The sequence below is a fragment of the Dromaius novaehollandiae genome, chromosome 3 (genome assembly GCF_036370855.1).
Source record: "Dromaius novaehollandiae isolate bDroNov1 chromosome 3, bDroNov1.hap1, whole genome shotgun sequence".
NCBI classification, from domain to species: Eukaryota; Metazoa; Chordata; class Aves; order Casuariiformes; family Dromaiidae; genus Dromaius; species Dromaius novaehollandiae.
The window spans coordinates 96698644-96715229 of record NC_088100.1 but is presented as its reverse complement, the minus strand read 5'-3'; the positions used below and the strand labels follow the sequence as shown (position 1 = coordinate 96715229).

Genomic DNA, 16586 nt, shown 5'->3' with positions numbered 1-16586 from the left:
TTGGCTCATTTGGTTTTGACCGCTGCCAGAGACGTATGCTAAGCAGCATAGTTCAGAGGTTTGATCTGATATAGTAACTAGTAACTTCCAGGTATGCTTAATGCATCGGAACAAAAGTCGCTATGAACAATACAGGTAGGATTTCTTCTACATAGGGAACTCAGCAGGAGTTGGATTTATCTTACTTGAAAAACTTGACTTCAGAACTCTCAACCCATCTCGAGAAGAAGGTACCAAGTTTGTTCAGTGTTAGAGTGGGTATTTGGGTATAAGGTGAGTGGTTTGATCAGGTCCATTGGCAAGTCCCAAAGCAAATGTTCCTGAAAATTCCTATTACACAAAATGAGAGTTCTCTGTACTCTTGGAGCATCTAAGAGTATTCAGGGATATTGCAAGAATCAGTGCTGACAGGGAGAGCATACTGTTATTGTTTACATTTCTGTGAAATTGTTTCTTTTTTTATTACATTCTTCAGAGCTGTCTTGTATAAAAGCAAGGCAGTAAAGATGCTTTGGTGGCTTGCGTATGTGTCTTCAAGGGGGATGCGTGGGCACATACGTAAGATGGCTAAAGTGACATGCCACATCCATTTGTGGGTGCCTTACAAGATGGTAGTGCTGTTGACAGGATGTGTCTTTGTTTCAGAGGTGGGTTTTGGAGGTTTGGTTGTCCACGTGAGGTGGGTGTGGTAGGCCGTGATGGTTACAACCTATGTGTCTGGAGCGCTAAGGGCAGGGTATATTCATTTGTACTTGGGAAAGAGTTGGCTGTGTGGTAAGGTGGAAATAGTGGTAGATTGTGTGTTTTGTGTTGCTGCGAGTAAGAGGGGTGCAATGAGAGTTTGAGGTTGGGAGATGAGGATGTGTATTCAGGGAGGTGCTATGACAGGGTGTGTGTGGTTAGTTGGGTGGACGCCTGCAGGATATGGGTGGGGGAAGTGGCTTTGGCAGCAGCAGGGGCAATATTCAGTGTTCACAATGCAGCCTTTTCTTTCCACTTGTCCTCTAGATCTCCTACCCCCCAAGTGATGAGGACAGCGACGACTCTGAGGGAGAGAACCAGGAACTTGCTCAGATTGACAGAGGTAAAGGGACGAGATAGGAGGGTCCTGGGATGCTACAGTAGAAGTGCGTTTTGCTTTTTGCCTCTGCTTGTGGAAGTGCCTCCTTCCCAGTCCCGACTGTATCACAACCAGGTTCATTAAGTCAGTCAGTTTGAAGTCTTTGGGACAACACCAGCTTCTCCCTGTGAGATCAGATGCTACAGTCACACTTTGTCTGAAAAAGGTAGAGGTCATTAACCACAGGTTAAGATGCCGCAGACCTGGGGTAGCAAAGGTCTCCAGTCAGGTCAGCAGCAGAGCTGGGACCAGCACTCCAGCTCCTATTCTGTGCTTGTGCATTTCCATCATCTCGTTCCAGGTTTCCTCTTCCTTGCCATTTCCAGGCTTGACCTTCCCTTCCCCCATCCCTGGACTCATGCATCAGATTAGCTCTCTCCCTCCCTCCTGTACCACTGATATTGGGCAGCTCTATCCTTGGACCTAGCTGGGGATCTTTGACAGAGGAGAGACAGGTGCTTTGCCATAGTTTTTTGGACCTGGCACGTAGCAGCTTAGAGCTTCATTGAAAGGGAAAATTCCGCTTGGCCCCATGTTGAAGCATGTTTAGTGTCATGAAATCTGCAGTTAATGTGCCTGTTGCGCTCTGCTAAGTCTCTGCCCTTTGTGCATGCCCTGTGTTTTATCTGGAGCTCATAATCTGGCCAAATTTAGGCAGATTTTTAAGCAAGGGTGGGAGAAGTTAAATTCCTGACCCACAGGACACGTCCTGCCAGAATTCTAATCCCTGCTCCAGACATTTAACCTAGAAAAAGTTCAGCAGAACAGTTAAAAAGGTGCACAGCTTGTGGTTGAAGGCAGGCTCTTTTATCTGGCAAACTTTGTAATTGAGGCCCTTTACCTCCAAAGTCCCAAATCTTTGCTATTTGAGCTATAGACATGCTTCTTAGAGTAACGTAATGTACTTAACCTTATCTTTCGTGAGAGCTGGTCACTAGAATGTAATGTTTCTGGATAGAAGCAAGTGACTAATAGTACATTTTCTAAGATAACATCTTCTGCAGATTCATGGAATGAGGTGGGCAACAGATCCATGTTCTTGCCATACAACTAGCCTTCCAGGTGACAATTTGCAAGGTGGTATCTAGCAGACTGGTCTAAATTGAGATCTGGGGACTTCCAAAGGGGAGCATTCAGCAGGAAAGTGTTTTTTTCAGGGGAAGAAAAGGAGGGAAACAGTTCAGAAATTTGCTTGGGAAGAAGTAAAGAAAACAGATTGGGAGAGCAGGCCTGGTTTGATAGGCCATGAATACAGATTTCTCTTCTATTTCTCTTCTTCCCACCAGAGAGAAGACGGAATTGTACCTTGACCCCTCTGGCCACCAACCAGCTTCAGAATCAGGAGAATCAATGCTGCAAGGTTCGGGCTCTTTTCCATGCGAGCCTGGATCGCCACAGCTCAGAAGAGGAGCTAGAGCGTATCAACCGAGAATTCGCTGCTGAGAAACGAAAGTGGTCCCAGGTCAGCAGGCTTGCCTGCTGCAGTGACAACAACAACACATCCTCCAGTGACGAAGAAGTGAAGAACTTGTGCGCCATGTCCTTCCGGCCTGTAGCAGAACAGGCTGATAGCCTACATGCTAGCCCAAGCCCTGTGCTCTTCAGTGCCTCCCCTCCTAAGAGACTCCAGCCCCTGGTGCGGAACCCAGCCTCCAGACCTTTAATCTTCACGAGCGTCGGGGCAGGCTTTGAGCAAGTCATGCCTTGTAAAAGACATCGACAAGGATACGGGGATAAGGTCAGCAGGCCCAGCCTGGACCTGGAAAAAATGCAGCAGGTAAGATGGAACTTTGCACAAGGAAAGCAACATCACTTGGGAGCAAGTGTTGTGAGCAAAGGGGAAAAACAGTTATTGAGGCAGGGTTCAGACAATTCATAAGGCTGCTTCTTCTTATGATCACGTTTTCAGAGCCATAATCAGTACTTCTGCTCTCTGTCTAGGATAAACTAGGCCTAAGTTTAAGAAGGACTTCTCTTTAGTAATGAAGCCTCTGCTAATTGAGTGTTTCTTGCCAGAGTTGGGCTGTTCTCTTTCTACCCGTTAAGAAGGAAGCATCTGTACTGGCCAATATATCACATGACAGAGAAACAAAATCCCTGGAGTTCACTGCAGTGGAGTTACCCCTGATGCCATGAGCTGACCCATAACATTCACTCCCAAAAGAAATGGTTGCTCGATGCTGTATAAAGAAATATCTGAGAGGTGAAAGTAGTCTTAGATGTGATGATGATGGATATCACTCCACATTTCTTGACCTGCTTGGCACTGGGTCTCCTTTTTTCTCCTAGGGGTTTTACAGCAGTGCAAAACAGTGTTTGTTACGTTCTTACCAGTTTGCAAATAAAAACTGTTTACCGTTTGCTCTGGATGCAGTTATCCTTGATTTTGGAGGATTTTCGGAGGGTGCTGGAATTGAGCTGTGTAAATGCTTGGAGGCTGGGAAATGCGGTAAGGAATAGAGCAGTGGCCTGCCTGGTACTGGTGGGGTGAGCTGGCCTGTGCAGTGCCTGTCCAGCACCTCTCTTTCAGAAGGCATTGTTGCAGAGTTAATATTTCAGCTCTTCATTATTTAATCTTTCATCTTGCGCTGGTATAGTGTCTATCTGAAAGAGTATCTGCAGACATCTGCTGACCCTGGTAAATTGCAGTAAGTTAAAGACAGTTATTTTCAGTTCTGATTTCCTCTCGTTAGGGAAGAATTTCCCTGGTTCTGTTTGGTTGGATGTACCAAATTTAACCTCATTAACATCCCCTTTAAGCCTGTGAGACAGTCCCACTAAAAGAAAGGACTGTGTATTTATTTTCCAAGATCTATAAAAGTGAGCCCCCTCCATTTCCCCATTACATAGCTGCCTGTTCTCAATCCTGTTGGCAGCATACATCTCATGAATGCATAATGCAGAGTCTTGTGGTTTCAGTACAGTTTTCCTCACCCCCTCCTTTCTCTTCTTGCCAAGTTTCTGCTCATAGAACATTGAAAAGGCCCAGTCCTGCATTTCACATCACCCAAATCTTCCACTGATACTGACAGACTTTTAAAATTAGTCTCTTATTGTAATGAGAGGAGAAAAAAGCTGAAGAGCCTGTGCCCGGTTTTTTTTTTTTTTGAGAGTGTATGTGAGTACACAGAGAAATTTACCTTTCAGCCCAGATGCATTCTCTGATTCAGATTCTAGGTTAGCATCTACCTGCTCTGCCTTAAGTCCCCTTCAGCAGTGTGTTTGGGAGTGTGCTGGCAACACAGACATTGAGCAGGTTAGAGGCTAATTTGCATAAGCTTTCCTAACTGTTCTGTTTTTTCTGGGAAACCTTATGAGAATGGTTTGCTTCCTGGGCCTTCTGCTTGCTACACTTCTGTGCTAATCGTGGCAATGATTCTTGCAAGAACAGTTGAAATCTGATCTTTTTTTAATAACATTTTTATTGTAAATGTCATTAACACTTCTAGGTTTTGGAGTCCCAGCTTTAATGAAAGGAAATTCAGCTCATGGTTTTGATTTAAAAGTATGTACTTTTTTTTTTTTTTTGCCCCTCCCCCCCCACCCCCGCAGCCTGAATTCTGTAACAAGGAGTGTGGTCATTTGTTTTGGGCTCTTTTTTGGTTAATTTTCAACCAGTAAAAGCTTGAAGCTTTATGATTAGTTCTTGCTTGATCTAGAAGGTCTTGTTCCCTGCATGCTTTTGCTTGCTACCTGTACTTGTTTCTGTTACAAAAATCGTGACAGAAGTAATCAATGATCTTGTTTCTTATGGCAGTGATCTGAAATCTGGGTTCAGTTTTGAATTCTGCCACAGAATCCTTGTGTCGTGAAGTTAGGCAAATTATGTTTAGTACCTCTATTCCCCATCTATAAAATGGGGCCAGGGTGTTCCTTTCTTGATCTGTCTGCATTCTCCAAAAAAAATGATTGTTTCTTGCTAAATATCTGGGCAACAGTTGGCATCATGCATTTTTTAGTCATGAATACAGTGCAGATGAGGAATGATAATATTAACTGGCTACTCCAAGGTTCTACCTGGGCTCTGACCATCAAACTATTCTTGCTTTGTAATTCTTATCCTGATTGTAATGTGCTTGGCCATGAGAATACAGCTGATAAACCTGATATATGGAAATTATTTTGAGCATCAGGTGCAGTCTCCACTCTTGTCCCTGAGCCTTACTTCCCATTCCTGCAGTTCTGTGGAGCTGACAGTAGATGACAAAGAATATCAGGCGAGATTCACTTGTGCTGTGAGAAAATGTGTTCTGAGACAAGAAGGTACTTCTGGGCACGCGATATGGAATGAGTTGCGCAAGAGTGGGTGAAGAGATGCAAAGTGCATTGCCATTGCATCAAATCCCGTCTGTGTTGGATGGTGATGGAAAATGGGTCCAGAGAGCTGTGGTGTGGACAGGGACTGTGTTCAGACTTTTCAGCAATTCTTAGGGTTGAAGAAACAAGGTAGCCTTTGCAGGAAGGCCATGGATCGGTGGCATGTGCTGTCAAAATGTCTTCCTGTGCTCCAGTGATGTGATGTCTTTTGGTAAGGGAGAGGGGTAAATTTGGGAGAGATATGTGGGTTGGGGGCAGTCTGAGTGCATTTAACGGAGCAGGGAATTGCTCTGTTTCTACCTCTCTGGCCTGTTGATAAATGGAGATGGTTCTGTCATTTGGGCTGTGCAGTTCAACCTTCCTCAGCAGAAGAGGCTCAACAGGAGCAGGCTTAAAATTCCCACTCTGGTTAGATGCCAGACCGTGCCTTTCCAGCTTCACAGGGCAGTGTGATGCTGCCCTTTTGTGCCACAGCTGTGAGTTTGGACAGTTGACGGGTTTATTTCCCGCCCCAGCTGGCTAGTCGTCCAGCCAGCCACCTATCCTCTTCCCTACTGAGGCTGAGCAAGGGGAATTCAATACATTCTTTTCTTCGCTCCTCCAAAGGACCAGAAAATTAGCTCAGAAGACTTCTTCCTTTCTTTCCCTTAATTGGGCTGAAATGCCCTGGCTCGTGCAGACACATGCATTGCTCCAGTGAATGCCCTCTCCCAGCTGCCCCTTGATCTCAGTCCTTGGACAGCAATCTAATTACACACAGGCCCTGCTGCCAGCCCTTTGCTATTTAATGAAGGTCGTGCATGTTCCAGAAAGACTGGGGCTGCTGCCACCCTGTGAACATGAGTGGGTCTGGCTTTTTTGGCAGTGCCAAGGGCACCAGGTCAAGGAGGGCGGAGAGATGCTTTGATGGCTTGAGCTGAAGGCTGCAGGGGATGCTGGGGTTAGCTGAGGCATGAGGAAGTCCAGGATGCTGCAAAGGCTCCTTGGAGCTGCTGAGCTGGTTCCCAGGGGATGAGACTAATTGTTCTTGACATGGTGTGTAAACAGTAAAAGGGAAGCAAAGGATCCATCCTCCTGCACTGTGTAATGAGACTTGCTGGAGCTCTTTGGTTTTTCAAGCAGCTGAAGGTGGATTTTAGAGTGCAATTTGCAGGGAGGTAGATCATGATCCAAGGAGACTAGCTTTGGAGTGGTGGGGCGAGAAATCCAAATTGCCCTCATTTAAGTGTGGGTAGGTGGCTGGCAGGGAAATCATGGCTTTAAAGTACAAGGCAAAGAGTTTGGGTACCTGAGGTATGCTCCCAGTTATGCTCCTAACTCACTAGGTAGTTCTCAGCAAGTTGTGAAGCCCCTCTGCCATGGTTTCCCTGCTCGTATGGGTAGATAATACTAGACTTGCATTGTGTAATGGAGGCTTAATGTGTTATTTAAAATGTTTTAAGATGCAAGGATGAGAAAGGCTACTACAGATGAGGAAATATGTCCTGTGCTAACATTTGGATTTGTCATTGTGAACACTGTATCCTTTTGGTGGGTGAATGTGGTTTCAGTGCACGGTGGGTGGAGTAGAGCTTCATTTTTGCTTGATACTGAAGGTGACCTGTCTGCTCCTTTGGCCTGGGGCAGGGTGAGTACTGATCTGGGCTTAGAATATCAGGCCTTACAGTCCTTTTGCTGAATATTTGAATATTGACATTTTAGTTAGATTGGACCTGATAGGGTAGTCAGCACTCAAAGCCATCTTTGGGCCTATGCTGGCCACATGGAGGCTGCAGGAAGCCAGATGGTTGACATTCTCAATATGTGACCAAGGAGCAGTGTGTGACTCCTGGTACTCTGGGATGTGGGTTTCTGGCACCTGCCTGCTGATTTGTGAGTTGGACTGCAGTGATGACTCTAGGGTGAGATTACTGTCTCCTTAGCACAGCTGGGGTTTGCCCTTGCCTGCCTTTCCAGGACTTGACAAATAGCCTCCAGATAGAGAACGTGTGAGCTCGTGAGCCCTTTTCACCTCTAGGCTTCCAGTTTGAATCCAGCCCTTGTCAGTTACTGAAAATTGTTATCATCTGTTCACTCCTCTGAGCTTGTCTCTCTGTTCTCATGGGATGCTGGAAAACCCACTGCTGATGCTGGTGATAGTTTCATTGCTGTCTCTGCCCTGGGCCACAGTATTCCAGAATGACTGAGCAGAGTTCACGGGCCTGTGCTGAGCATAACATCAGACAGAAGAAGCATAACAGTTGTTCCTCGCCTTAAGCTCTTTGACTCTCTTCCCTGCTGCTTCAGATTTTTTTCTATGACACATAGGACATCTGAGATTTACACCATTTCTTAAGGGGGCTAATGCCAGAACTTCTCTCCCAGGTGTGAAAAGTTGGGCCATAGCAACTCTTTGTTCCCCAATGCAGTAGTCTGCTGGTTGAGGCAATATAATAAGGAAACTGTTGAAGAGACGGATTGCGCCATTACAGAATGAGAAATCCTGCTTCTGGTAACCTCCTGCAATTCTGCTTTTGTTTTTCACCCCCAGAAAATATTCTACAGCTGCTGTTTTTCCAGCAGGGAAGCCCTGTCCCTCTCACTCCTGCCAGCACTTGGCAATGAAGTAGCCAGTGAAACAAATGGTATGCTACTGTGAGGCAATTCTAGCATGGAAAAATTTGGGGCTGAAAAAGATTTATTAGATTGTCTGGTCTACCTGCCTGCAAGGACATAGTTCTGTGGCAGGAGGCTGTGAGACTCTAGACAGGTACGGCATCAGTGGGTGATGGGGCGCAATAGAGGTATCTTGTTCTTTGCCTCTTTGGAGGAGGTGAGGAGATGTTCTCTTCAGGTTTGATGTCTATTGTGAAGACTCTTTGGCTCAGTGCCCCCCACCTGATGTGTGGTTTGCTGATTAAGGCATTTGCAGTCTGATAGTGACAGAGGGAGGGAAGGAAGGAGGAGGCCTTTTAAGAGCACCCAGGTCTGGGAAGTAGAGAGACTCAATAGGGAGGGAAGGTGTGAAGAACCCCACCCTGCTTCAAGCAGGTGATTTTGACTCTGCCAGGCAGCAGATATCTTTCTCTTCTTTGCATCCCCTAATTGCTCTCTCTGTTATCTAAATTCTGAAAGATGTTTTCTATGCAAAGACACGCTGCAATGGAAGCTCCTGCATGCTGCCAGGGCTGGATGAGTTGGAGCAGAAGAGAGCTGGTAACCCATCTAGAGTTCAGCCCGGCTTTTTCCTAGAAAGGGTAATGATTTCCTTGGGTTTCCTGAAGGAGGCAAGCTGAGTATGTCTTAACTTCAGTGACAGTAAGACCAAAGTTCACCTGCTGCCTGTTTCTAAATGCCAAGGGCAAGGCAGGTAGGACAAACTAGTCCTACTCCTAAGCTTCCAACAGAGATCAGCACAGTAGAAATTAGAGTATTGTCTGTATTTTGTTGAGGTACAGAAGTAATTTCTTTGCAAGTCAACCCCAGTTCTCTGTGGCATTTCTCTCCTGTGCCATGGCATCTCTCGATACTGTGTTCACCTTTCAGGTGTGCTGCTAACAGACTTCTCTTCTGATCACACATCCCTCTGAACCTTGCCCACCATGCCAGGCTTGTGTCAGCTCTGGCACAGAGTGTGTTGGCCCATTCTTAGGGCCAAACACTTATGCTGTTCTCCCTTAATCCCTTCCTTCTTTACCTGAGTGCTTTGAGATCTGGCTTTGTAATGCATACAAAGGGACAAGAATTTGAGGGGGGAGACGGATGAGTTAGTGTATGGGTGCATCTGTCTCGAGATACTCATCTGTCTCTTTCCCCCTGGGTACCTAGCCATGCAACTTCACCCTTTCTTCCTGGGAGTCTGCGTGTTGGTGAATATAGCTGTTTGGAGTATCATGGGGCCTAAGTGTGGGCTGTCTCCAAGCATGAACCAGTAGCTAGAACATCTGCTGGAACATCTGAAACCTGGTTCTTTGTTGTGCTGCTTTGGATCCTGAAAGAGAGTCTGAAGATTGGGTTGGTCAGAATGATTTTGAGTGCACCATAGGGCTTAGAGGAGGAAAAGGAGGATAAGAGAAGGAAATCCGATGTGGCTGAAGTTTGGGAGACTAGGTATTGAAAAGAAGAATAGGTCTGTGGGAGGGGAGAGAGAGAAGTGGGTAGGAAGGGGCAGAGACAGAGCTAGAGAGACAGCCATTTTGTTGTATTAAGATTCCCAAAGGGACAGTAATAGCACCTGACACCAGTGGCAGTAAATTATGAGCCTGAGGTTAAAGCCAAAGGCTTATCATTTAGATTGGCAGGCTGCCTGGCTACCTTCCCAGTCCTGCTGTCTTTCTTTTTTCTCAAAGCTCTAAAGCCTGGTAAGAAGGTATTAGGCTAAAGCTGGTTCTTTGGCTGCAGACCAGGGAGAGGAGATCAAGTGGGCATACGGCACCATTGGCATGTGTCCCTAGGAAGTGGCTCAGGGAGATGTCTTGGGGGATGCTGGTGACGTTGTGTGAGGCCTGAGCTCCTGGTTTGACTCTGAAGAGTAGGTAGGCCTGGAGGGAGCCAATTTGGGCAAGGGAGTCCTTGATGGGCCATCCCAGAGTACTTGGGAGAGATGCGATAACTCAGCAAGTGAGTGGCAGGCAATGTTGCCTTAATGAGAAGAACCTGAACATGGCACCTCCAAGCAGAAAGAGAAGGTGCTCCCACAGCAGCTGCCACAATCTGCACATGAATGGACAGGGCTGGACTCTTGACCTCTTTATCATCTTTACCTCTCTGAGTGCTTCAGAGATTAATTCCTACTGAACAGCAGAAGGTAAAGCCCACTGCCAGTAGAAATAGGAGACTGGTTTATGGTGGGCTGCCAGCAAGCCACAGAGAGCATCATTCAGCAAAGCCTACAGACCCTAACTGCAGCAATGACAGGGCTGGTCTAAATGTGATTTGAGGTGGGGTGAAAGGCTGCCCCAGCATGGACATTGGGTAGCCAAGGGCAACTGTCCTGCAGCATCTCCCTGCTGTATGTCTCACATTACCTGTTGTGTGTCCTTTTTGCGGAAGGTTACCAAAGGCTGTTTTGTTTCTTGTTTTGACACAGTACAGCGTAGAGGGAGAGTGCTGGCACACTCTCTTTCACTGAATTTAGCCCAAGTAGCCTCAAGGGCTTGGCAGATTAAGAAGTTTTGCTGCAACCTGTTTATGCTTTCCAGCAAGACCAGTTAGTAGATGCTGCTTGGAAGTGAATAGAGAAGGTCAGGACCTTCTCTGCATTGCCCCCTTGAATAGGGAAGCATTGTCCTCACCTCCCTTGTCCTTGCTGTGTGTGGACTGCCTGGGTTGGGTCCCAAAGTGACTGTTTGGTTGGCCAGATACCTCTCCCTGCCCACTCCTCCCTCAGCATGTGGCTCATTGTGATACAAATATCTCGCCGTTGCCTGGGGAGAAAAGGAGTTTGCAGGCAGTTTCACCATATGCTGTTGCTGCCCATGTTGTATTTGGTCTGTGGATGAATGGATCTTCAGGCCTGGTAAGGTACATCTTTTGCGTATGGTAACATCCACTGAGAAGGAGAAAGCCTTACAGTTAACTTCTTTGGACGAACTGTGAGGTGAGTTTGAGGAGATTGGAAAGGGTAAATGGTTGTTTGTAACCAATCCCCCGTATTCCTCATGTTGTCCAGAGGGTTTGTGAGAGTGGTGTCTGTTTTTCGCTCTCCTTTCTGGCTTTGTTATATGGACTGAGAAATTGAAACAAGCGGGAGAGACAGATTTAGGCTATTGTTTTTGTTACCCCCTACCACCACTGCCACCACCAAGTGTTGAATTCCCAGCTTAAGTGCTTACGGAAATGACCAGTCTTTTAGAAGTCAGCACCCACAAGATAGCAGGGTCTGCTACTGAGTATGCTTAAAAAACAGTTTGTAAGAGACTTGGTCAAAGCACTACACAAAGAGGATGGTAGCCAGAAATGGAAAGCAAGAGCCCGTTTGTCTCTCTCCCTTCCCCTTGCACGGCAAAGCACCATATCTCTGAAGTAGGACACCTTCCTCATTCAGCACTGCTTGGCACTGGTGTTTGAGAGGCAACACAGATGCGTTTTGGACCCCGCGGTCTTCCTGTGGGGCAATGCCAGTGAGTGAGAAAGAAGAAGGGGAGGTGGTAATGCGGGTTCGGAAGCAGCAGAAACAGAGTAGTCATGTGATGATGGAGATTAACTATTAACGCTGGGCTTTTGTGCTCCAGTTTTGCCACCGCAGACTGCAAGCAGGAAGCTTGTCCCACAGTGCGTCTGAGAGACTTGAGAACACAGCAGCCATTACCGTTCACCGGGCAGTAGTTGGCTGAGCTTTTAGAGCCTTCAAGTCTGTGATTAGAGTAAACACTGTAGGAAATGCTGGTTTTGGGAAAAGCTTTGGTTTAGTAGAATAGCCAGCCTGGCTGTCAACAACACAGCTGTCCTTGGCGTGGGCTGGGGTTTAGCTCTGATTTTCTGCCTTAGCTCTGAATAGCCTCTCCTTTGTTGGCTCACATGAGAACTGCACTGCCGGGCTCTGTTCTCGCTTTCCTTAAGCCTGTTGATGTCAATGGGAGTTTTGGGCACTGGTCCATAGCTCATCTCACAGGAAGAGGTACTCAATAGAGGCAGCATTTCTCATGTAGATGGGGACAGGGTTAAACCAACGTAGGTTCACCTCTAGAACTCTCTGCCTTTCTCCTCCAGAGCTGACTTCCCACATACACACTTCTTGTTGGGCTGCAATTAATTTCGAAGAGATGATGATAAACGTGTCAGAGTTTGTTTTTTTTAAATGCAAGGTTTCTAAAGGATAGGTGTTTTGAGGGCCACAGGTAAACTAAAAAACACAAATGAAGATACTTCAAAGGAACTCTATTAAGTTTGCCCTCTTTCATCATTGAAAATGATCTTTTTCAGTCTTCTATTGGACTTTGCTTGCTCACACAAAATACTTTCTGTAGGAATGAATTTGAAAAACTGAGGATTCTCTAAACAGTGTTAGGAACTTTACGTAACTGAAAGTCTGTGATTGTGTCTATGTTAGGACAGAAACTGTATTTTTAGTAAAAAAAAATATATATGTGTGTGTTTTAAAATCTTGGCATAACCTCTCAAGCTATCATTTTGTCTTGGTGTGTTTGATTATGGAGAAACTAGGTTAACCAGTTATACAAAGGACGAAACCCTGTCCAGTACTCTGCAAGTTGCTTTGCAGTCTTGCTGTAGGCCTGCCTGTTTTTGACAGCATAGGTATGTCTTTTGCCTACCTTTGGACAATTTAGAAGCTCCCTAGCTTGCATATCACTTCACAGGCTCATCAGACACTCCTACAGGCTCTGGCGTGACAGTATGTGGGGATGATGTGATTAAGAAACAAGGAACAGTTTTAAAAAATCTTTTCCAAAATGCAAAGCTAGTGGATCTGTGCAGTTCCTAGTATAGGCGTAGATAATCTTAAAGTGAAAGCAACTCACATGCCTGTTTTTTTTAATGCTGTAAATCCATACTAATTACACTGTAGGTGATATGGTTGGAAGCTGGGGAACCCACCATGGGTCAGGGAATGCAACTGAGTTTATTCAGCAAAGTCTGTTGCCACTATTTGCTCTATGTGTACAGGAAAGACAGACAAGCCTCATGCAAGAACATGGTGTACCTGACTAGATGATAAGGCTGTATATTGAGTATATATTAAGGTAAGTCTCAAAAATCTAAGCTGCAGTGCTTTGTTCAGAACACTCTGATTGAAATAGTACAGTGACTTTGTGATACGTATATTTTCATAACAGGTCCGAATTTAGTGTGTTATAAAATAAAACTCTTAGCTTGTTGTTTTCAACTTAATATAATTTCCTGTTGAATCACATGGCCAGCTCTCTTATCTTTAAATGGTTTTAGAGGACTGAGTGTAATTGTGCGCAGTGAAAGTGGTGCTCTTGGAAAATGCGTTTGAAGCAGAGGGAGGTACTCCTGGTGCTGCATCTTTTTTGTATTCTTATGTCTCTTCTTCCATCATATCCCTGATATTCTTTTCAAGTCTCTAATGACTGATGAAAGAAGCGTGAAAGGCATTTTTTGATGTGCTAATTTTTCCTGTTTGCATTTTGCAGCCTCTTCTACTATGGACAGTTAGGCTAAATATCTTATGGAAAGACCCTAGAGATGGGTGAAATGGTAAACCACAAGAAGCTGAAAAAATCAGATGGCTATCTCACAGTGGGGCTGCTGGTAGGATTAGAAGTTGAAAGCAGCAGTAACTACTGCTGCAGCTTTGAACCTTGCCTGTGTTGCTTGGTCCACGGTATAAAACTCTACTGAATTGAAATACTGGTTTATTTGCTTTCCAGATGCAAGCACCCAAATCGCTCAAACACCCTCAAAGCTATTCATATAAATGTGGTATAAATTCTTGCTTTTATTACCAACCTTTCTCTGTCCAGAGGATCTTAATGAATTTGGACTTGAGACACTCAGGTCTGCCTTTGTACTCTGCTTTTTCTTCTTTTAATGAGACGATCTGAACTTTTGCCCTCCTCCGGTGTGGTGGATGAACAAGCCCTCTTGGTCCTAGGATGTGACCATTCCATAAGTATGAGGTGGGCTGAAATCCTGCATGAAAAAAAGAAAGACCTAAACGATTTGTGTGTTAAAGTTGATATGTGTGTTATGAGCACTGGTGTGTTCTATACAAGCTGTGGTATTTAGCTTACAGGTGATTAAGTTGAAGGTTTATTTCCACGTATTTGGAGAGTGGAGCTAGATGCAGACAATGGACTGGCATACGCTAAGTGAGCAGTTCTTCAGCTTTGTCATAGTGGGTGCAGCTCTAAGGGTTACTGTACCCTTCTGCTGCCTCTTGGGAAGTGTAGTGGCCTGCCTCTGGCTCTGAGAAGGCACATTGCTGCACCTGCATGGGGGAGGTTTGAAATGTTAGCAGGAGTGATGCGTGTCCAGTGCTGGCACCCATGGACAAGTGGAGATGCTGAAACTCAGTGCATTGAAATGTCCAAGGAAAAGTACTGCTTGCTGAACTGATTCCATTGCTCCTCACATCATGCAGATTTCCCTGGACCAGCCTCTGTGACCTCTTGGGCCATGTACAGCCACGAGGACTTGGGCAAAGGATGCAAAAGGGTATCAAAAATGCTCATCAGCAGTGCTGAAGGGAGTCATATACCTACATAGGAGGAAGGACAAAGCACCAGGCAGGGGCTGTGGACTCCTCTGAAATCCTTGCAAGCTGCTCACCTGGGTGCTGGCTTAGGCCAGCCCTCTCAATGGTGGTAGCTTGAATTCTGTCACAAGCTCTGAGCTTCGTGCGTGCTGTGAGACAGGTGTGGGCAGGCAGTGTTGCACTGGGGCCGGGTGCAGGTTGCAGGCACAGGAGAATGTTCTCCGACTGCCGTAGTTAATTACGTGGTATATAAATGGATTGGCTTCCTGGAGTAAGAGGCTTTTATCCTATTACCAGCCAGCCACTTCAGTGTGCTGCTCCCTTGTCCCTAACGTATACATGAGGTTCAAGGGGGGAAGAAGCAGGGGGACAAGTAGGTTGTAAGGTGGAGATTGTGGGAACAGTTGGGTTATTTCATCATTTCTTTCTGTAGTTATTAATATTCTACTATTCCCACCTCCTGGATACTCATATGAGGACAAAAAATGGTCTTTCTGGCCTGCTCTGTCTGTTGATCATCTGGCCTGTAACTTCTAATACAGTACTTATTTATGTAAAATTATTTTCATGTGCCTGTGCAAACAAATAGAATCTCTCAAAAATAGGCAGAGTCATGTGAAAGCAGAAGACTCTGAAATACGCTGCAGGGCTCTGCAGACATGATGTGCACATGTGTGTTGGAGGGGCAGGGCAAAAGAGTGTGACTTTGCCGTGTGTTCAGACTCCATGGAGCCCGAGCAGGCCCCGTGGCCCAGGGTTTCTGTCTGTTTGTTTTAGACAGACTTGTTTTGGCTTCCTAGAGCTGTTTATGCAGTCAGTCTGCATTTGGCTTCTTCAAAGTTTCCCCACCATCCACAAAACAAAGTTCTCATATGAAGATGTGACTGTGTATGTTTTCTGTTTAAAATTGCCTTTGCAGGTGCCCCCAGCAGTGCTGACTGAGCCCAAGGCAAAGGTTCCCAAGGGGTAAGATTCTTTGCTGTACTTAAATGGAGAGAGGACAGGAGGCAATTCAAAGTCACCTTTTGAGGTTTCCATTCTGAAAAACAGGCTATGCTTGCCTTCCATGCCACTGAAAAATCCTTTCCATGATTTAGTGCAATGCATATACCCATGTTGCTCTATTTTGAGAAGTCCCATTAAGACCACCCCTCTAGCTAAGAGTCAGCTGAAAATATGCATACTCCAGGTTCTCCCCAGACAAAACCATTGCTTTCCATTGGGCATTTTCTGTGGATGATTAGATAGTGTGGTTCTTTTACCTCCTGGCAAGTCCTGTGTGCTAGCTATATCCTTTAAGGCAAGTTTTCAGGCTGACAAGCAGGCAGTTGGGCCCAAGAACTTATCCTGTTAACCACAAATACTTGATATCGCCATCTAAAACATTCAGGTTGACTCTAAAATATGAAGAAATTAGCTTAGAGACTTGAAACAATCTTGGGCTGCTTTTTCTTTTGCTGTCCATGTATACAGCTATACTTTTGTCTGATGGGGAGAACCTGTGTGAGTGCGCAGGACTCTTCTGGAAACCTGATGTCCCAGATTTCCAGGCTGTCCCTGTTTGGTATGCATGAGGCCGTGTTGACTGGTCCGTGAAACCATATAGCCTTTCTAGCGTCTTGTAGTGTTCTCAGTTAGCTAAGGACAGTGTTAAGGTAGTCTGGGATACACTTTGATAGTGCCCGTGTGCTTTGGGTTTGCAGCAGCAGTCTGTGAACCCTGTTTTTCCTTGTGTCCCAGTAACATCACAGTTGACAAGAGGCTGTACCTGTCACTTCTTTTTTCTTTTTCCCATTGGTACAGAGCTGTGTGTCTTTCAGAGCCCTCTCTATGCCTTTCTGCTTAAAAGGAAACTGTATTTATTCTATTGCCTGAGTTGTACTAATGTTTTAACTCCTTCTTGGTGTGCTCAGGGGACAGTGTTTGAACAGCAAACAAGCAGAAGCATCTGGGGCTGCTTGTTTCGAACCTTGCAGAGGATATCAGCCC

The 16586-nt window shown here is 45.6% G+C and overlaps 1 protein-coding gene across 4 annotated transcripts in view; it reads left to right on the top strand.

Moving 5' to 3' along the window:
* Positions 1-16586, top strand: part of LOC112995939 (uncharacterized) — a 78316-nt gene that overhangs the window by 36142 nt on the left and 25588 nt on the right. For all 4 annotated transcript variants that reach the window (XM_026121202.2, XM_026121201.2, XM_026121199.2 and 1 more), the window contains 2 exons: positions 1009-1084; positions 2407-2897. In XM_026121202.2, the coding sequence (XP_025976987.1) occupies positions 1009-1084; positions 2407-2897 (567 nt within the window). The remainder of the gene's footprint in view (positions 1-1008; positions 1085-2406; positions 2898-16586) is intronic.